The sequence below is a fragment of the Cervus elaphus genome, chromosome 31 (genome assembly GCF_910594005.1).
Source record: "Cervus elaphus chromosome 31, mCerEla1.1, whole genome shotgun sequence".
Classification (NCBI taxonomy): Eukaryota; Metazoa; Chordata; class Mammalia; order Artiodactyla; family Cervidae; genus Cervus; species Cervus elaphus.
In genome coordinates this window covers 44,831,648-44,853,228 of record NC_057845.1, presented here as the reverse complement: position 1 = coordinate 44,853,228, position 21,581 = coordinate 44,831,648, and the positions used below count along the sequence as shown (strand labels likewise).

The 21,581-nt window shown below is 37.1% G+C and overlaps 1 protein-coding gene and 1 long non-coding RNA gene across 3 annotated transcripts; one reads left to right on the top strand and one right to left on the bottom strand.

The window, feature by feature from the left end:
- Positions 1–3,139: 3,139 nt before the first annotated feature.
- LOC122687343 (PEST proteolytic signal containing nuclear protein) lies at positions 3,140–18,646 on the bottom strand. 2 transcript variants are annotated; one of them, XM_043892722.1, is made up of 5 exons: positions 18,221–18,646; positions 12,978–13,192; positions 10,187–10,261; positions 6,252–6,307; positions 3,140–4,973 (listed from the first exon to the last, which is right to left on the bottom strand). In XM_043892722.1, the coding sequence occupies exons 1-5, from the start codon at positions 18,345–18,347 to the stop codon at positions 4,847–4,849; spliced, it is 600 nt and encodes a 199-aa protein (XP_043748657.1). In that variant the 5' UTR covers positions 18,348–18,646; the 3' UTR covers positions 3,140–4,846. The 2 variants fall into 2 exon arrangements, with proteins under 2 accessions (XP_043748657.1, XP_043748658.1); XM_043892723.1 differs by lacking the exon at positions 18,221–18,646 and adding an exon at positions 13,216–13,286 and having other exon boundaries at positions 12,978–13,140.
- Positions 18,340–21,162, top strand: LOC122687344. The gene is made up of 2 exons (XR_006339126.1): positions 18,340–18,470; positions 20,090–21,162. It is a non-coding gene; the product is annotated as an uncharacterized LOC122687344 (long non-coding RNA).
- Positions 21,163–21,581: the final 419 nt, after the last annotated feature.

Sequence of the window (21,581 nt, the reverse complement as noted above, 5' to 3'; positions counted from 1 at the left end):
CTTTGACCTCAGTATAGAGAAAGGCTTTCTAACTACTAACAAAATTGAAAAGCAATAAGCAAAGTTCACTATATATAAAAAAAGGAAGCTTTCTGTATTACAAAGAACTCCATAATCAAAGCCAGAGGCAACTAATAATTGGGATAGAATATAGAATATATAAAGTTAAAAAATGACAGATTCTTAAAATTTGAGAAAAGATCAAAAACCCAATAATGAAATGAAATAGGCTATTCATAAAAAGATACTCAAACTTCCCCTAAACCCTATGAAAAGTATTCAATCTCACTCATAGCTAGAGAGATGCAAATTAAAATTACTCTAGCATCCCATTTTAAAAAACCTATCAGAGATGGTAAAAATTCAAAAAGTATGGCAAACACGTTGTGCCGGCAAGGCTGTGGGAAGAGGCGCTCATACATTTCTGGTGGGGAAGCAAACCGGTACCATCCTTCAGGAGAATTTGACAATATCTAATAAGAACAGATACGCACTTATATTTTGACCCAGTATCCTACTTCTGGGAGTTTACCTGAAGGAAGATACATCCCAATTAAAAAAAAAAACACGTGTACAGGTTATTCAGCTACAGCACTGTAATGGCAAAACATTGGAAATGACCTAAATGCCCATACAAGCAAGAATAATTGCACTGACTATGGTATATTCCCACAGTGGAGTATTATTATGCAGCCTTTAAAAAATTTTTTTGAGAAAGATCTCCATGAACTGGCATAGTTTCCAGGATATACTATAAAGGGGGGGGGGGGCAGGGGAGGCTAAGAGTAACTATATTACATTTCATGTAAGAAATAAGGAGCTATAATAAACACCCATCTATTCATTTATTCAAAAGGAAACAAGGATAAACCAGAAACCAAAGATAGATTACTTATAGGGGACAAGTGCAGACAGGACAGAAGCGATAGGAGGAAGAGAGTGAGGAAGAATAGGGAGCAACAGTGTTTGTACAGCCCCAGCTTTTAGACCTGTGCTAATATCTCAAGTAACAAAACATTAACAAGGAATGAGCAGGGATTCATCATCAAAGACAGATGCATTACAAGTGAGGAACACACCACCCTGAAAAGGGGGAGCGAATAACTAACCTTTGTAAACCAGTATTTTGTTTATGTACTTTCAATACTATAAAGGAACTATATACAAATACTGTACTCTGGTTAGTAGTTGTTCATTGGGAAATTTATGAATAACTCTGGAACTACCTTGTGCATTCTAGAAATTAAGCAAATAAGTGAAAAGATTATAATAGTCAAAGTCAGCTTTCTTACTGTTGGACAAGAGTAATAAATAAAAAAGGAGAAAGACTAGAATGAATCTGGTGTTGGTATTGTAATGGAAGTATCTATATGAACTCAAGGAGAAACATCACATCTTATATACATACATATACAGATACAATTAACACACAAATACATAACACACCTAACAGATCTAGAAGTTGATACAGCTGTATATATACATACATACATTTTTTTCTAGCTCTGTTAAGCAGGCTGGAAGCAATGACACTTCAGTACCGAAGTGTACACTTAGTGCAGATTTTGGCTTCTAAATAGGTTCTGAAAGGAACCATGGATGCTTAGGGAAATCATTGATTCTAAGGTTAGAGAAGAGAAAATACGAGATGAGTACAGAACATCTGGTGTCAGAAAATATTAAGAATGGCGACATGTCAAAAAGTCACAAGGGTCAATGCGAAGGGCTTTGCATGGGCAAATGTGGGAGTTTGAGTAATAAAATATATGATAGTAATGCACTCTAACCTATAGAATAACATAAAAACACATGAGCCCATTATCAACATAATGTTTGAATAAAGAATGCCGATGGAAATTTCCTAACAGAATTTGAACTACTAAAAGTATAAGGAAAGATGAAAATAGAGAACTCATCATTTGGCAAATCCTACACTAATAACTGTTTCAATAAAAAGCCTAAGGAAAAAACCCCCAGAAACAAAAACCATGAATGTCTGCCAATTAGTGGGCAAAAGTATGAGAAATGAGGCAATAATTTTCCTATACTAATTACAAATGGAAAAATTACAAATTTGACATTGGACACATCTGGCAAATACCACCCTAACCAAGTGGTCAAAATTAACATTACTAGTAAGAGGACAGACTGACATCATGTGCTTGCAGATGCACTGAGGACTCATCACGTGTCTTACTTTTGCCAAAAATGCAATAAACAATTTAATCATGAGGAAACATTAGGGAAACCCTAAATTGGGAGATCTTTTACAAATTGGCTTGTACTTTTCAAAAAGTCTAAGGTCATAAAAGACAAACTCTGAAGAGTCCCAGACTAAAGGAGTTTGAGAGAAATGACAACTAAACAATATGTGATAATGAAGTGAATCTTCAACTAGGGAGACATTAGTGGAGCAAATGGTGAAATGAGTAAGGTCTGTAGAATAATGGTAAAAGATGACAATATTTTAATGTTAATTCCCTGATTTTGACAATCGTCCTGTGGTTATATTTTATCACTAGAAGATCGTGGGAAATACTTAATATATTTTTGCAATGTTTTCTAAGTTTGAAATTTTTTCAAAACGAAGTTGAAAAAAATTAAAATATCTTCATCTCAGCAAGAAAGTAACTTGAACAATCACTCCAGTGTATCAAACTAATCTTGATAATTAGTTATAAAAAAACTGAAATTCATAGCCTTCATTTGTAAATTAAACTAGAAATGAATCTTAATTCTGAAATGTAGTTCAATCTTTTCATTTACTAAGACTTGACCTATTGGACAGGAGCATTATAAACATTAAGAAAATATTCTGAGATAATCAATGGCAGCCACTAGTAACAGAATACCTTCCAACACTTAGGAATTTTCAAAGATATGCTTTGGCTAGGACTTACTACAGCACACACTAGATGACATTTCGGCAGTAGAGGGAGGGGAGAATTTGGATTAAGTCTCTTCAAACCCAAGATATCATATAATGCTCTCGAACTATGCGCTCAGTTATGTAGATTCCAAAAAACAATTTTAAATCTCCCATTACTTCAGCCAACAATCTGGGCAACATTAATAACATGTCTCTTTGCTTAAAACAAACCCAGCAACAATTAACTGGAACAGAAAATAAGAACACTAATAGAGTTTGACAAATTTATTGGTATTTTAGTAAAGACATTCATCTTAGTTGTTTCTCTCTCCCATCTTGACCGTAGGTTGATATTTGAGTCAAGAAAATGAAATGTAGGAGAGGGGTGTTATTTCAACATAAACATCAAAATGAACAAAAATGGAAAGTTTGCCTACATTAAAGCAAGTTAAATTCATGTATCTTGATATAATTAAATCATGTAAGTAAGAACTAACAGTTCTATATACATTTCCATTGTTTTACTTGGGGCTTCTAAACTCAAATGCAAGTGAACAAAGTATTAGGAATATATACAGGCTGCTTCTCTGGAGTTATTACTTATTAAAAGAGCTCAGGGCAAGTAGTTACCACCAATCAGTCTGAAGCTGCCTCCAAAATCTAAATTGTAGTTTTCAAGGAAAATCATTATACTGTATGTTTCTTCTATGTGTGTCTAAGCTTTAAAAGATGTGTTTAACTGTCACATTAAAAAAGAATTCATATACAATACAAAAATACAAAATAAACACAATCCTACAACACATAGATTAACAAAGTATATGTGGTCGAAGATTCCATAAAATATGTTTAAAGATGCATTTTCTTTCATTTTCAGTATCTAAAATGTGCTTTTGAGAGGCCACTGGTTAGCAAGTATACAGTTAAAGTAAACCATATTTTTGTGCTAAATAAGAATTCCTGTTAATAAGTTCAAATCAAATTGGATTTCACAAGTTAGTAACATAAATGCTTTGATAAAGTTACAGAAAGTGCATCTTTCTTATCTTCCATCTTCATACATTGTTGCTCCCCCCCCCTTTTTTTTGGTGTTTATACCCTTTAAAAAATAAGAACAGCCAAACATTTAACTATTATGTACATTTAAATTTTTGGTGGTGGTTTGTTATTTTAAAAGAAACAGCTTCCTTATGATTTGCCTCAAGATCTGGTGGAAATGCTTACAGGAACTAGCTAATAACAAAAATCAAGAGAAGCACATTCAAAATACTGATTTACTTTGGTAGCAAATGGTGGTTCTTTGAAGACTAATGAAAGCAGACAAAGCCCTTTGAAGTGAAGTGGGCTATTTTAAATACTCAACAGTTTATGTAAAATTTTAAAATGTTCTTTCTAAAGAGCTAAGCATCTGTATCCACTGATAGCAATGCAATAACTAGTCAATGATGATTTGAAACTAAACAAACGCCCATTAGGGAAAAAAAAACCTGTATTTTATCTAATTTACTTTCTCAGTCAATAGTCCAGTAACATTTTCCTCCCAATACAATACTCCCTTCTCTATAAGGCTGTTCCTGGGAGCCAGACAAGTTTAGGTTAATAAGGGAGTTAAGTTAGAGAGTAACGGCCTACAGTTTAAATAGACAACTTTTTGCTTCCCTCCTAATGTGCTAATAGTTGTGTCTAAAAAAATATGCAATTCTTAGAAAGGTACCATTTCTGATTTTTTTAGTATCTGTAACCTTTGGAAACTAATCACATGAAACTACAAAATTAGTAAATGTCTCGAAATCTGTATATAAAACATAAATTACTTCTAATTTCAAATTCTCATTTATTAGTGTACCACTCAATATTTAAAAAAAGAAAAAGAAAAAAAAGGCGGCTCCAAAGATAGTCTTATACCATTCCTTAAAAAAGGAAACTGTTCCTTTTAACTTTACACCCACCCCACACCCCAGTTTCAAAACACATCATTTAATTGTCTTGGTCATGGACATTTCCAAGATGAGATTTTATATTTCGCTCCCATAGCTTCTGGTTATCAGAAAACCCATGCTTTCCTTTATTGAAGGAATTTGGTCCTGCTGATGTTGGTGTATCCCTGTGTTAAAAAAAAGAAATTTATTTAAAATGTTATATAATGACTTTTGGGCCATGTTTTTAACTCTTTCAAAATGTCTGTTTAGCACCCATTATAAACGGAGGCCAAACATCAGAAGCTGCTACAGATCTTTTTAAAAATACCTTTTCCACAGACCCAGTCCTAAAATTTCAGATTCAGTGGGAGGAGGAGCCAGGTAAATTTGTAGATTGAACAAACATTTAAGGTGACTCTGATAAGCAGCTAAAGGTGGCAACCACTATAGTTTTAAAAACAGTTGCTTGTAACCCACTGTGGTCTAGTCGCTAGGTCCTGTCTGACTCTTGCAGCCCCGCCAGGCTATATGGACTACAGCCCGCCAGGCTCCTCTGTCCATGGGATTCTCCAGGTAAGAATACTGGAGGGGGCTGCCATTTCCTTCTCCATGTAACCCGGTAACAGGGTCATTAAATCAATTCAGTGACTTGTCAATAGTATTTATAAAAGATGAAATAGAAAAAAAAAATGAAGATGTATCACACATAAAATGGTTCAGTTGTCGTTTTATGAACATGTTTTGATTTTAAATGTTTAGATATATGCAGGTATAGATTTGGTTTATATTTTGGTTATAATGTACTTTAGAGTCTTGTATGAAAGGGAGGCCAGCAGATAGCCACTGGGACTATTCCCATTGGAACCATAGGCAAAGTCTGAAGACTGATGCTGAAAGACTTAGTACTTGGTTCTTTGGAAAAAAATACATTTGATAGAAATGGGGACATAGTATAGGCCGTGTTGAAGCCCAGCATTCCTACTAACCTCTAAGTTATCCATTTATGCATACAAAGACAAGAAACTGAATATCATGTTAATATGAAATTAATGTTATTTCCATAATAACAAACACAGGAAAATTTAAAGATGGTTTTTATCTTTTTTGATATTTAGCATCTATATTACCAAGGAAAAAGGAGCACATACAATCAAGGTTAAGTGGTGGGAATGATACTGTAAGTTAGATGAGTTTATAACCTGAAAAAAAATTTAAATCGGAAACATTTCTGTTTATTTGAAAAAATACAGATTACATCTATCTGAAAAGAAACAGCATTATATTGTTGCTATTTTTTCTTAAAATACTATTTTCTCTTATCAGGAGAGAAATACTGCTATATTAGAAAACAAAACTGTTTTACCCAAATATGCAAGAAAAGCTTGAACACTAACAAACTAAGTGCAATTTATTCTTGCTTTAAATTCACTTTAATTTTCTATGATATTATACAAAAATTATACCTTCCAATATTCTTCATCCTCATCTTTGCTTCTGGAGGCATTTCCTCTGGTTCACTCTGGAAGAAAAAGAGACACACAGAAATGACTACATACAGATACAGCAGATTCTTGAACAATGCAGGGGGTGGCTGGGGGCACCACCCCTGACCCAAACCTCCTCAAGTCAAAAACCTGTGTATAACTTTACAGTGAGCCCTCCATATCCATGGTTCCACATCCAAGGATTCAATCAACTTGGGATATGGTAGTACTGTAGCACATGTTTACTGAAAAAAAATCTGCATATAAATAGCCCATACAGTTCAAACCTGTGTTGGCCGAAGGTCAACTATGTTAAAATCACTTGATACTAATAATGCTAAATTTAAATCCAACTGTAAATTTTGGTTAAAAAAGTAACTTATTTTAACTATATTAAAGAAACCTATGCTTCAAGTGCTGAATCTGCAAAAAGAAAAAATTCTGATTAAAAACCTGATATTTTAGAACTAAAACTAGTTGTTTACTAGAATCTTCATGTTGTGTTAAATGCTTTAATATGCACGATCTCTGAAAACTCTAACAATCCTACCAAATGGGGTGAGTATCATCAATCACATTTTGTAGCTGAAGTACGCATGGTAACATGTCCAAAGTCACAAAACAACTGGACACCAAAGAAACGCTCTAAACCACTTCACTGTATTGCTCCTTCTCAAAAATGTCTTCTTTGCTGTAAAGAAATCTTGAAAGCTCATTCCTTACTGCTTTTCCACAGTTACAGCTGGTGAAAAAGAATGTGTCAAGTCAAGTGTCTTTTAGATGTTTTTATATGTAAATGTTACTGCTGAGATAAATATTATTTTTTAATCAGTCATCTCAAGATCCACCTTAAAGAGGTTTCTACTGGTGAAATCTGGGACAATTTGAGTATTATAGCCTGTTGAATAGGCTACACTTGTATAAATAAGGAAAAGCTCTTCCTTACAGTGAGATAATTAACAAACATGGACAGGAGGAAAGAATGAAAAAAAAAAAATTACCACTTGGCAAACATAATAGAACTAATTCTGGTAAGAATCATCAATGAATGTTAACATTCATGAATGAATGCTTAAGTAGTTAGGTATTTTCATGTATTTTTTTTTTTTTTTTATTTACTTCTAATTTATTTATGGTTGTGTAGGGTCTTTGTTGCTGTGCTTGGGGTTTCTCTAGCTGCAGCGAATGGGGGCTATTCTTGAGTTGCAGGACGTAGGCTTCTCTTATTGCAGACTTCAGTAACCCGCTCTTGCGGATTTCAGTAGTTGTGGTGCACAAGTTTAATTGCCCCGCAGCATGTGGAATCTTCCCAGACCAGGGATTGAACCCGTGTCCCCTGCATTAGCAGGCAGATTCTTAACCACTGGACCACCAGGGAAGTCCTTTTCATGTATTCTTTTTTTTTTTTTTCATGTATTCTTAAAACATATCCCCACAAGATAAACTTTAATTAATTCTAAAAGGTAAAACAGTAATTTGACAGTAGAGAGATCTGGCAGAAGCCACTTAACCCAATGATCAAAGGTAGCATTGCCAGTAACAGGGCATACTGATACATGTGCCCCTGATCTAACACGCCCTGACAACTTGGCCTCATTTCTGTGGTACACCTGCCAGGAGGAACGTGAATCTAATCATAAGGGGACATCAGACAAATCCAAACTGGGGAACATTCTACAAATTAAAAAAACTAAAGAGACTAACTGAAAAAGTTATTTTTAAATTTCAAAATTAAACAAATGAACATGTTCTTTGTCCACTGTATTTCAGACTCAGATATATATCCAAGGCTAACCATGTTCTGCAGAAAAAGGAAGAAACAAATAAAGGCTTTATTTCCTTTTTTTTGCCGCACTGTAAGGCATACAGGATCTTAATTCCCTAACCAGAGATCAAACCCACGCCCCCCGCAGTGGAAGTGCGGAGACTTAACACTGGACTGCCAGGGAGTCCTCAGGTGAAGATTTCAGACGCGTGTGTTTTTAACTGAGACACAAGTTTACCCTTAACTATCATTACCATCCTATGGCAGAAAGAGTGCTGTCTGAACCTGTCCAAAATTTCTTTAAAAACAGGGAAGAGAGTACAGGACGAGAAACCAGAAAGCCGAGTTCTAGTTCTAAGTTCCGGATGACACTTGTGTGGATCAGCACATACTCATGCACTCATAACTTAATTTCTCCATTTGGAAAATAAGAATAACCATCTCACACAATTCACAGGGATATATGGAAGGTAAAGATATGTGCAAAGACTCAATTTGTTAGATATTCAAAATAAGCCATTATTATGTAGGTGCTTACAATTTTCAGCCTTTCTACTTCTGCACATGCTATTCCCTTCTTCCTATACTGTCCTTCCCTGACATAATCTGTAGAGGTCAAAATGTTACATAATCTCTTAAGAATTCTGGTTAGACATGAAAGAAAACATTAACTTTAAGTCGATGCTTTTCAAAATTTTTTTGGGGGAGAGGGGGACATAAAAAGTTTTTTCCTCAACAAAATACTACTTGGATTTCCAAATACCAAATAGGTAAGAGAGCAGACATAAATGAAATAGAAGCAGGAGACCAGAGTCATGCTTGTTAGCCGGTTCGATTCCTGGGTCGGGAAGATCCCCTGGAGAAGGGTTGGCTATCCACTCCAGTATTCCTGGGCTTCCCTGGTAGCTCAGAGGGTAAAGAATCTGCTGCAGTGTGGGAGACCTAAGTTTGATTCCTGGGTTGGGAAGATCCCCTGGAGAAGGGCATGGCAACCCACTCCAGTATTCTTGCCTGGAGAATTCCCATGGGCAGAGCACCCTGAGTGGGCTGCAGTCCATGGGGTTGCAAAGAGTCGGACACAATTGAGTATGCTTCTGAGACATTTCCACAGAACCCCAGAACTCTAAGAAAACCTGTGTTTAAAACCTGTGATCTAAAAAAAAAAAAAAACCTGTGATCTAAATTTAGCCTTCACTTTACAAGTTGGAAAACTAAGGCTCCAAAAGGTAAACTGATTTAGTTGCAGGCTCTCTATTGGTTAATAACTGGACAGGACAGGAAAAGAACCAAGGTCTTCCAACGGCCAGTCCAGTGGTCTTTCCATTAACACCGCATGCATCGAGTCACCTGGCTGCTCTTCCTCACCTAAATTTCTTACATCATTTCATCTCCTCCTGTACTTTGGATTTCATCTTGTTCCATTTTGTGTGTAAGGCCCTGTACTGCTAGGCTGAATCCCGAGAGGAACATGTCTGATTTACCTTTGTAATCTCACTGTGCCTAGCGTACAGAAAGCAATCAAATGTGTAGAATGAGTAAACGTCCAAGGGAGAATATAGTGATAACCACTGTTTCTACCTACTGAGTCCCCATCACTCCATATTCATCCTTGCCTAAAACTTCTACAAAACCTCCAGGTGTCAAACACAGCTGCTCAGCTTTACCACTTGTGATCTGAAAGCTGATATCTTAATTCACAAAAGTATTCCTTGGTTTGTCAAAACCCTAATGTTTTAATACCTAACTCATATTTCTTCTCTTAAATATTCTTGCCGATCACTCCAGCCCCACATTTTGTGCTCCTCTGAAGGTATAATTCTTATCCATATTGTTCTTGGGAGCTAATACTCAAGTACTCATAGCACATGTGTATGATTACTCATAATAAGCATTTGTTGATGTAAGTTCCTTGCCCCCCAAAGTCAGTATTTGAAATAATCCCACAACCAAATTAATAGAAATATCCAGATTGTGCAGATGTCATTAAAAAAAAGAAAAAATACACACAAACCCAAACTGTTAAGAGTTGCCAAAAAAATAAAAGTTCACTAGTACCATTAATACAACTTGACAATTTGCCACTAACATCCATAAAGAACAGGTTAAGAACAGGTTCAAGTAAAACAAAGAAAACTAGCTATCAACTTACATCTTCATCTTCATTAAAAGCTGCTGCTACTGAAAGGGTTTTTGGAGCAAGAGTTGGAACCGGTTCTTTAGGCTTCTGAAGAAGAAACATTAAAAAGAGTATCATCACATAATGTTTACACAGGCTTATTTAAAGACAGGAATAACATCTTCAAAGATGCAACGTTACATTTTCACAGAAACATATAGTAAGGAACTAAGAACAAACTTTGGAGAAATCCATTTTCTTTTTTGAAAATGTGGGTTATCAACAGATTTTACTTTATTAATCATATGGCCATTTGTTTTCCTCCGTCAAAGATTTTCTAGTTAGGATCTATAATTTAGTATCATTTACATAAAGGAACTTAGTACAGGTTAAGAGAAAATGAATATCAACACTTGCCCATAGTAACATTAAAATGAAGCACAGATTACCCTGAGAAAGACACCAAGATCCACCTTTCTCTACCAGCTGGCTGCCAATGCACGATGCCGCTTAGAGATCCGAGGGGTACTGAAGTGCTCATGAAGTACCCAAGCCAGAAAACCTTTACTTCAACTTGCACATTCTATGTGGGGTCCTGTCAACTAGACCTCTATTAAACAGACTTAAATCTCCCCCTGCCTTCTCAGCTTACTGGTTACCACGTTACCAACACCTAAGGCCCCTTAGCATTTCTTGCCTGAACTACTGTTAGACTTACCATTTTCCAGCCTTCTGTTTTTAATCCCTCCAATTCTCTATATTAGTACCAGAGTACTGCTTCTAAATGCAAACCTGTTTATAGGATCTAGACTCTACTATAGTTCCATGACTCCTCTAGAACCTAGAGACTAAAACCAAATTTTATTATGGACTACGAGCCCTTTATGAATTGGTCCTAAGGTCTTATGTGGGGGGCTTTCTATCCCTCCATCTGACTCCTGAACACCTCCTAACAAAGAACATTTCCTGAGGCATCATGTGGCTTCCCATTTAAACTGCCTCTGCATAAGGCACCCTGCGCCTTCTGTGGGCTCTTCTGCAACTAAGGAATCCCAGCCCACAGCAGTGACAGCACTGTCTTGCTCACTGGACTGCCAGGGAACTCCCTGCATTAAACTCTCTTTTTTATCTCAGTCCTTTTGCCTCTTTCCTGTATTTAAAGTCAGCTCTAGCATCACCTCCCCAATAAAATCGTCTCTGAGCTGCTGAAACAAAATTAACCATCCCTCTTATATAACACAAACACCTTTATAAAGTCTGCACTTTTGAAGAAATGGAAATGTTCATTTGGAAATTATGCACAGTGACTCTAGAAAACACCCTTTACTCTTAAAACATGCCATGCATTTGATGTTGTACTAAGACTCAAATATTCGCTGGTTGTTTGACTCTCTTTTCACATCACATCATCAAAAGCAACAGTTTCAACTATTTTCAAATCCTACATCTCACTTCACCAAGATTATGTTTACACTTTGGTTTGTTTTATGGAAAAAAAAAAAAAAGTTTGTTTTCTAAAGGTTAAAGTTTTAGTGAATAGGCCTTTTTAAGCATAACCCTCCTAACTAAAATGATCAGCAATTACTAAATCATTTCAATGACTTAGAAAAAGTAGGTATATGGGTATCTGACTTCTGTGGTATGTTCAACCACAGTAAAATCTATTACCAAGGGGAACACCTATATGAGAAGTGTCCATGAGAACCGTATCTTTAATGACAATGAAAAAAAGTAAATATTTATGCAGGTGGGTATAAGTAATGTTATAAAAAAACAGGTTAAACCAAAAAAATCAGCTCAAGTAGGGAGAAGAGTCATGAAATAATGAAGTTATAAGCTGAATGCCTTTTGTTCAGACTAAATTTTTTACAAAAAGGAAGAAAAGGCAAAACAGCATATGGCAGGAGTGGGGGTTCTAAGGAGTAGTAGCTTTATAAAAACTAGACGTGTAGCTCAAACGCACGCACTCTAGTAGGAATCTGATCCATATTTTTTTTTCCTGATCCACTTAAAAATCTTTGAACATCTAATGAAGATATCAAGCTATATGTACCTGGCAACTGAGCATTAATTTTCACAGGACATGAATAAACCAAAGCAATTTTAGGATTATACTCCTTATACAAGAATGTATAACCATTTTCTAAAGTCAACAGCAATATGCTATTAAAGTAAGTTCCTTTTTCTTAGAGGAGACCTATTTAGTTGAATCACAGGAAACTATCACTTCTGTAGATCAGAAATAGTCAAATGACTAAGGCTTCAATCTAATATTTATTTTCCAGACACTCAACAGTTAATAAGTACTAATTCAAGGTTTATATCTAAAAACAAGAAATCAAAAGTTGATCTACAAAGGACTACTATCATAGGTTTTAATACTCAACATCCATTTGTAGCTCCAAAGTAAGTTTATCAGGAAGCTCTTATTAAGCAGTACCTTACTAACATTAATCTTTTACGACACAAATGATTTCTAGAGATAGTATTTTTTAACATCACTGGAATTAAAAGATAAACTGAAACTCTAAAAGTATTTTTCAGAGGTTTTGCACAAGTTAGGAAATTGTAAGCTATTACTTTATAAGTCATATATTCCCTACAATATTTGTTCCTTCTCATATTCCAAACCTTTTTAAAAAACAGCTTGATTTATAATTCATCCAGACTTTCCTTGAATATACTAACAATTTTCTTAGATACTTACATGTTATAAGTTCACGCACCAATGTATCATTTTATACTTAATTTATCATAATCCAATAAAAGCAGGTTTCCAAACAAACCCTTGAGACCCATCAGAAGATAACACAGAGTAACTCACACTCGAGCCGAGTCTGATGGATATGGCCGAGGCTTTCTTTGCCGTCTGACCGCCTATGGCAAATCCAAACTTGGAGATCTTTGTGGGCTTTGTTGGGAGGTCTGCAGTTTCATCTTCGGCTGATCGCTTCTCAGCGCTGCGACTGGAATTTTCCCCTCCATTACTGGAAGAAACAGTCTTAGTTTTCACAGGTTTTTCTGCTTCTTCTTCAGGTCCTGGTGAAGTCGAAACAACTTACCAAGATGAGCTATTTTTACTGAGCAGATTGATGGGAGCAGCAACCTCAAAAAGCATCGTTATAAGGAAGACACCTCTGCAGTTGTCACCTACTGACCCAACAGTCTCTTCCACTGTTTGTTAGAGTATACAGCAGGAACTGAGATTGTGTGGCAGTAGAAGAGGCTCCCATGAATTAACTAGCATAAAATACAGAGCAATTCAAAATTATAAAAATAGAGTTCACAAAAAGACCCTTCAACTAAACACTCTAAGTTGCATAATAATCTAATTACCTGTGGAATTTTGCTTTTCATAAATTAAGAACTATAAACTCTTCTACATGAAATGGTTGCTGGCAACTAGTCACATCATAGAATACATTTGACTAATATAACATCTAATATTCTTCAATAGTATACTACTAGTTATACAAAGTAACTTTTTATGACCAGCCCATTATGTCCCAAACTACATAGTACAGCCTGCAGTAACTTTCTTGAGTGATGTGTTCTTCATGAACATTTCACACAATCTTTAGAAAGGAACTTCAAGGAAGACATCAAGGTCATCCCCTCTTTAGTAACTTAATTCTACTCTCAAAGCTTGATTACCATCTGTTTAGCCTATTCTTAAAGAGTGATCAACAATTATATTTAGGTTCACATATTATTTTTTCACCATAAAAAAAGATGAGCTAAAAATGACAATTTCTAACAGAAGGCACACACATGTAGACATGGAATGCAAGATGTCTTTCAGTAATTTTGCTTGTTTATATTAACAAATGAAATGAGTTAACATCTTGAACGTTACACATGAAGGCTATTTAAGAACATACTGGGAAGCAAGACAGAAGAAAACTGGCTGATTATTAAATATTTTCTTTCCCAAGTTTATCAATTTACCCTGTACAATGTCTTCTGCTACACCAGATGAATATTTATGGAGAAAGAGAAGATTCTCTAAGGAATGACCCTGACAAAAGTTCGGAAAACATGACAAAAAGCAAGAATGGGTGGAAAAGGGGAAATCAAACAGACTGATGAGTAATAAAGGACAAGAGATTATAGATCCCAATTTATATAATTTTGGAAAGATGGGGTAGCTAAATTAATAAGCACTTTGAACAGAACATTTGATTTTGTTTACAGGAAAATAAAAGAAACTCTTTATTACCTTTAGACAAGGGGTGAAAGTTGTAATAACAATGTAGGGAAGAAATTAAGCAGTATTAGGTTTTGGGACTTCCTTAGGAAGGAAAGAGCATTGCAGTAGCTGTCTGAATTCACTTATTTAGGTATAAAATTACAAAAGCACCTGAAGAATGTAAGATTGCTACTCAATATCTGAAATGTAGAATTCAATTTAGAATTTCTTAAAAAGACAGCATTATGCAAACATTTTTCAGTCTATCGCTAAAATCATTTATGCCAAATTTTATTCTGTATCCTTATAGTTTTAATCAAGTATGAATTTTACAGTAAAACCCAAACAGTGATAACTACTACTTCTCTCTGGCACAGCTAAAACGGAAAACTTATTGGCTCTATGTATTGAAACACATTAAAAAAAAACAACACTGAATTTACATATAGAAGCAATCTATACACCACTAAAGGCACAAGTTTGTGCAAACACAAACTCTGAAAAACATCAAAACAAACGGCACAAAGAACATTTAGTTTTGATTCTAGTGTAACTCTGCTCTTTGAACTGTGACTCAAGGGCTATCATTAGTCACAATTTCTGGTTCTTTTAAAACCTGTCTATTCTGAATTTTAGGAATACTTTTACCAAAAAAAATAGTTCGGGAACAAAGAATCTAGAAAAAGCAAAGCATAAATATGAGGAAAAGTGAAAAACATAGTTATTACTATAATATTAAGAACAACATTAAGTGTGACAACTAACTGAACTAGTATGTGCTAATACATGGAACATAATACTATCTGTCCACTCCTATGATGCCTGGGGAAGATTTCTAGAATTACTGCTCTAGAAAAAGGTAGCGTGAACAGAGGAGTTGGGAAAACTACAATTAACTAACCAACTGCTGGCAACTCAAATTTTATTCACATTTGTGTTCCTGTCATCTGAACAGGCAAACTATCAAGACCATTAAAGTGTTTTAAAGTCCAATAAGTGTCTTCCCTTAAATACAACATGTACTACTTTAGCAGTTGGGGGGGCGGGTAGGGCTTATAATCATGAACTGCTGTTTCCAATTTATTTAATAGAGATGTTTTCTATTCTGACACTGTCGAAAACAAAATTTTGAATGGCCACAGATTAGTAATGTGAAAAATCTTAGCAATGTGACTTACATTTTAAAGAGTGAAAAAATATGCAGTTTTAAAAAAATAAATCACTTTATAACAAATATGGACAGTTATTATTAGATTCTTTATCAAGGAGTATCTAAATAAGAGATTTTATCTAGTTTGTATTCTGAGCAAATAAAATGTGTAGATTAGTTAATGTGAAATCAAAATACAGTACTAGCATTTCTTTTTTCTCGTCTTTCACTGAATAGTTGAGGAGGAGAGGTGGGCCTTGGGAGTCAAAAAGGTACCTTAGTTTGAAAAAATTACCTAGTAAGTTTTAAGTCCATAAGGATACCCTTCATGACCCATTTGCATTCTGGTAGCTTCTATGACTGAAAAAGAGTATACATCTACATCTCTAATAGGACTGGTGTGCAGTTTAAATGAGAATATATTCAAGATCCTCTTGACAGAAGAAACGTCAATTTCATTAACGTAGTTATTAGAAACATAAAATAGCTTGAGGTGAATATGATTACAACATGAATAGCTCTAAAATTTCTACTTATTTCAAGGAGCTACAAAAATTTAGCCAAAGGGAAGGAAAAAGAGAAAAGCTACCCAAAGCCTAACCCTTAACATTATCCCTCCCCTTAAAGGTGAGAGCAGGAAGTTCAAGTAAGTAGCTTCTCTTATTAATATAAACTCATGTTAACTTCTTAAAAAAATATTTATATTTCCAATTTAATGGATTGTTCAGTAGGAGTTAAAAATCAGAAAAATCCCTAGGTAAGCCCCCCGCAATACAAACTGGCCAAGTGTTAAACAGTGCCTACTTGCCATAAAATTTTATCAATTTAGCAATATCCATGGATGGCATAAATGTTTTAACTATAATTTTTTTGGTACAACTTCATTAAAAACATGTCATTCAAAAATGGTTAACATGTAACTGCTATTCTCTTATAAAGGAAGGCACACTCAAGGCAATTATGTAGACGTTATTAAAGAATATCAGCCTGAGTCACTAACAAGGATACAACTTTTGATAGCAATTAGTAAAAAAAGGTAATTTTATATCATTCTTGTCACAAAAATATGCTAACACAGAAACACCAATATTCATACTACAGAATAAATTATCCCTAATGAAAGGGTGGTGGATAAATTACACAGTGGAATTATGCTGACACTTATAGTACAATTTTCTGTTTTGTTTTGGCTACTTCAGCCAGGTGTGTTGTGAAATCTCAGTTCCCGGGGCAGAGACTGAACCCAGGCCAGGCAGTGAAACCCTGGGAATTCTAACCGCTAAGCCCCCAGGGAATTCCCTCAAGCTACATTTTGGCTCACATTAAACACAGATACTCATCTAAGACAAAAAAACCATTCTTAAGCGGTAGTCTGTAAGTCAGATAAGGCCTTTTGGGCTACAGATCTTTGTTTTTCCTCAGACTAATTTTTAAGTGTAATTTTACTTGGTAATTTCCAATTTTGGCCACAGAAAGCCTCTAAAGAGGCAGTACTAAACGGTTTAAACTGTTGTTTCATAAGCTGTTTTACTAGTAAAACAACAAAAAAGAAGGGAGGGGAGTGGAAAGGGTGAAGGAGTTTGGGCTCAACTAACAGCACCTTAAGTATTTTTTAAAAAGGAAATTCTGGGTCCAAAGTAACCGAATATTACACTTTTCTCAATTTCGTTCCCAAGTTAATTCACATCAAACTTGTTAGGAGGTCCTAACAGTTACCTTCATATACTACTAATTTTCTGTATTTTCCCATATTAAATACTTTCAGGGATAAGACTTGGAGAAGTAGGACAGTGTGGTACTTAAAAAAACGTTCTAAAGACATTATCAGCTCGCACGTGTTAAACTAGCCTTGTTAGGACAAAGGGACGGGAAAGCTAGACAGATTACATGGTGTTTCTTTTCCTTAATGCACAAGACCCAAATTTAGAGGATTGGGGGTGACAGAATAAAGATAGCTGCAACCTGAATTGACATCTCAACAAATAGGGAAGAGTCACACTAGCCTAAATAGGCTAAATAGCCACCTAGAGATCTGGCAGGCAGCTGGCTGGCAACAGCCTAGCACATAAAAGGCAGGCAGTTCAAAGAAAGGCAATCAAACCCTAATCCTAGACCCCAACGATTAAACCAGGAGACAGGCAAAGGTATTCCTCTTTCCCTCCATCGCCTCGACCCAGCCCTTACAGGATCATTATTAGGCTTAAAAATGAAGGAATGAAAAAGGCCAGGAGAGTCCACTTCCTCAGTGAGAAGGGAGCAGCAAACTAACTCCTAGGTGTAACTGAGAGGCCGGCACCATCGGAAACTCGGCCTGCGGCCAGTTCCTGCGGTCACTGCTCGGTGACTCGGGCTGAGTGAGCGCGCGTGTGCGTTTTGTGTGATGTGCGTCTCCGGTGTGGCGGTAGCGGCTCGGGCACCGCCACTGCGAGTCCCACCCCGAGTTCGGTCCCCCTTTATGGTGCCCATCTCCCTTCTCTTCGGAAGCAGGGTCTCTGCTGGGGCCAGGAGGTGACGAACAGTGACCGGCTCTTCCCCGGTAAGGAGGCGATGTGGGCCGGGATCCCAGTGGGCCGCACCGGGCGTGCCCGGGGCTCGTCTGGGCCCAGCACCTGGCCGGGTGAGAGCCAGATCCGCCCACTCTCGCCCCAGTCTACTCCCCCCACCCCGGGAAGCTCAAAGAAAGGCTCAGAGCATCCCACATAGCCCGCGACGCTGGGGTTGTGTTCACCTCCGGCGGCTCCAGCTCGCTGCGGTTTCTCAGGCTTCTCCTCTCCCGCCTTCCCGTCCGCCATTTTCCCCGCCGCGGCCTCCCCTGCAGCCACGCCAAGGACGTCACAGCCCCGCCCAGCAACCATTGAGCTTCAGAGCCAGCCGTGGAAGCGTCAGCCTAGAGCGACCGTAGAGAACGAAGAGAGGCCCTTTCAGAAACGGAAGTGGATATGATATCATCGGCGAGCCGCCTATAAAGAGAGGGCGGGGTAGGTTGGGAGGTTCTGTAGAGAGCTCTTGGGGGATTTTTGGCGGATTCAGATAAGTGAGACGTGAGAGCGTAACCGTGGAAACGGTGAGCCTATGTGAAGTTTTTGCCAACTGAGGTGTGGCTGCAGCTGAAGCTAGCAGGATTTCTCATTCTGGCTTTGCTGGATCCTGTGTACCTATTAAAAAAAAAGAAAACCGAATTCTTTTTCCTACTTAAAATGGAAATCCATGTTTATCGAGCGCCCCCTTGTGTCATACCCTATATCGTTTCATCACTACTACTGTTTAATTGAACAGTAATCCAATGCGAAATTGTTCTCTTAATTAATCTTAATGTGGTCATCTTAATCTTAATGTGGTAAAGAGTCCGCCTTCAACGCAGGAGATGCGTGTTCGATCCCTGGCTCGGGAAGATCCCCTAAAGTAGTAAGCAGCCCAATTCAGTGTTTTCGCCTGGAAAAGTCCATGGACAGAGGAGCTCGAGGGCCTACAGTCCATGGGGTCACAAAGAGTTGGACACAAATGAGCGACTGAGCACACACACAGCCCACAATTAGCTGTGAGAGTTGAGGCCAGAGAAAAATTTGTCTAAGGTTATGGAGGCAAATGGTAAAACTGATTTTTTTCTGCAAGGTATTTCTGTGTCAAGAAACTTTATTACCTAAAATCGCAGTAGTTTCTGCCTTTCTTAGAAACCTTTCGTTGATTCTCCGGGTTTGCAGAATGAAGTCCAAGCATCACATTGGGCCCCATCCTAACTTTTCAGCTGCATCTTTCCTTTCTGTCTATATTTATACTGCCCTCTTGCTATTCCTTGCCTGTGGAACTGTAGTTACTGGGTTTGCTGTCAGTGTTACAGAAATTGGTCTTAAGGAGTCAGAACTTGGGTTTGAATCCCTTTACTGACTGAGTAAACCTTGAGCATTTCTTACTGTCTACAGACCTGTGTTTCCTTTTGTATGAAACAGAGATAATGATTTGTACATCCTCAGAGGGTAGTATTGGGGATCAAGTGTGATAATACAATCAGTATACCTTGCTTTGGTCACTTTGTACTTCCCTCTCTCTCTCTCATATATAAATATTTTTAAAGGTCTTTCTAGATTGCTAAAAATTTCTTTGCCCTCAGAGACCATTTAAATAATTTATCTTCTTTACAGCACTTTATACTGCTCATTTCATACATGAAATGTGCTCTGTATTTGTGAGTGGATGACTTGTCAGGGTCCAAGTCTAGGAAAAGCAGAAAGAATGACAGTGTGTTCTGTCCCCATGACAGAAACAGGGTGGTTTGCGGATGTGGTGATTTGTAGTCTCTGGTTCACCATCTATGACAGAATATGTAAAAGTGCCCAGCAAAATATTTTACATAGTGTGCTAAGTTGCTTCAGTTGTGTCCGACTGTGCGACCCTGTGGACCATAGCCTACCAGTCTCTTCTGTCCATGGGATTCTCCACTCAAGAATACTGGAGTATTTGCCATGACCTTCTCCAGAGGATCTGCCCCACCCAGGGATCTAGCCTGCATCTCTTACATCTCCTGCATTGCAGGCAGATTCTTTACCGCTGAGCTACCAGGGAACATGTAATTAATTCGTGTTTGTTTCATTTTTCCTAGATGTGCTCTTCAAAAGTTACGTAATGGATGATACTCTCTTGTTTTTGGGCCACACCAAGTGGCTTTTGGGACCTTACCCAACCAGGGATTGAACCTAAGGCCCTCAGCACTGAAAGCATGGAGTCCTAACCACTGGATGGCCAAGGAATTTCTGAGAGATTCACTTTAATCATTTTTTTAATGGAGACATAAACATGAGATATTCATTTATAGTTACAAATGTATTTACTCATAGATGCTTCTGTCTTTAAATGACAAAAATGAATTTTAGAGAGGTCACATAAAGCTATCCAGTTCCATGTACCACATTGTAGAAGTTAAAGATGGAAGCTACTAACCCATTCGCCTGTCAATTCCTCGAGGTCATATTGTACCTATCTTGCTCACCATTGTTTCCCTCGGACCTAGATTACACCAGTATTCAATAAATACCCACTGAAGAAGTGAATACCAACTTGCAGGAATCACCCCAATAAATGGATTAAGGGTTGAAAAGGCAGTTGAGCGCAGGGCAAAGAGCAGCATTGTTAGCATCACACAAAACTTAATTTAGATGATAACCCTGCTATTTGCTACTTCTGTGAGTTTGAACTGATAAGGTAATCTTAATACGTTTTAACTATAAAAATGTACCAATATTTATGGGGTTACTGAGAGGAGTAAGTGTGATAATACAGGTAAAGTTTGTAACACATTGCCTGGTTCATGGTGGGTACTTGCTTAATAGTAGATATTTTTTTGCAGTCTCTAAAAGCTATTCAAATAATGATTTAATAAGCTGAAAATGAAGATTAATATAGACAATTACTATAATTTAAATGTGTAATATGTGTGGTGATAGCTATACTATGCAGTATACATTCATGCTTACTCTATGCCAAGCACAATCTGCAATTTTTTAACATGAAATCAAGTGCATTATATCATCACCATATGAATTGTTAAAGTTACTCTTGCTTTTATGGAAGAGGAAACGGGGACACTGAAAAGTAAGAGGTGGAGGTGAACCTGGAATTCAGGCAGAGAAATACAAAATATCAGAGAGGAAACATGGCTAATCTTGGTTTCACTAACCTTGAGTGTGTGCATGCTAAATCGCTTTACTAGTGTCTGACTCTGTATGACCCTGTGGACTGCAGCTTGCCAGGTTCCTCTGTCCATGGGATTCTCCAGGCAAGAATACTGGAGTGGGTTGCCTTGCCTTCTTCCAAGGGATCTTCCTGACCCAGAGATTGAACCTGTTTCTAACCTTCAATGGCAGGAGGGTTCTTTTACCACTAGTAGGTTCTTAATCCAGGCTATAATCCCATATACTTCCCTATACCATTGTCAAGTTCTTATACATTAGAATCATCTGAAAGGCTTCTTAAAACAGTTACAACTCTGGTACCACTGAATTTTTGATTCAGTAGATTCAGTGGATGGGCCCCCCAAACACACATTTCTAACTAGTTCCCAAATAGTGAGGCTGCTAGTCTGGAGACCACATGTT

Bases quoted from the DNA above. Each gene is read 5' to 3' on its own strand.
- LOC122687343 (XM_043892722.1), bottom strand. From the start codon at position 18,347: ATGGTTGCTGGGCGGGGCTGTGACGTCCTTGGCGTGGCTGCAGGGGAG. The intron at 13,193-18,220 runs GTGAACACAACC...CGACTTCACCAG, and splicing joins GCGAGCTGGAGCCGCCGGAG to GACCTGAAGAAGAAGCAGAA. The intron at 4,974-6,251 runs GTATAATTTTTG...TTTTTAACACAG, and splicing joins AGGATGAAGAATATTGGAAG to GGATACACCAACATCAGCAG.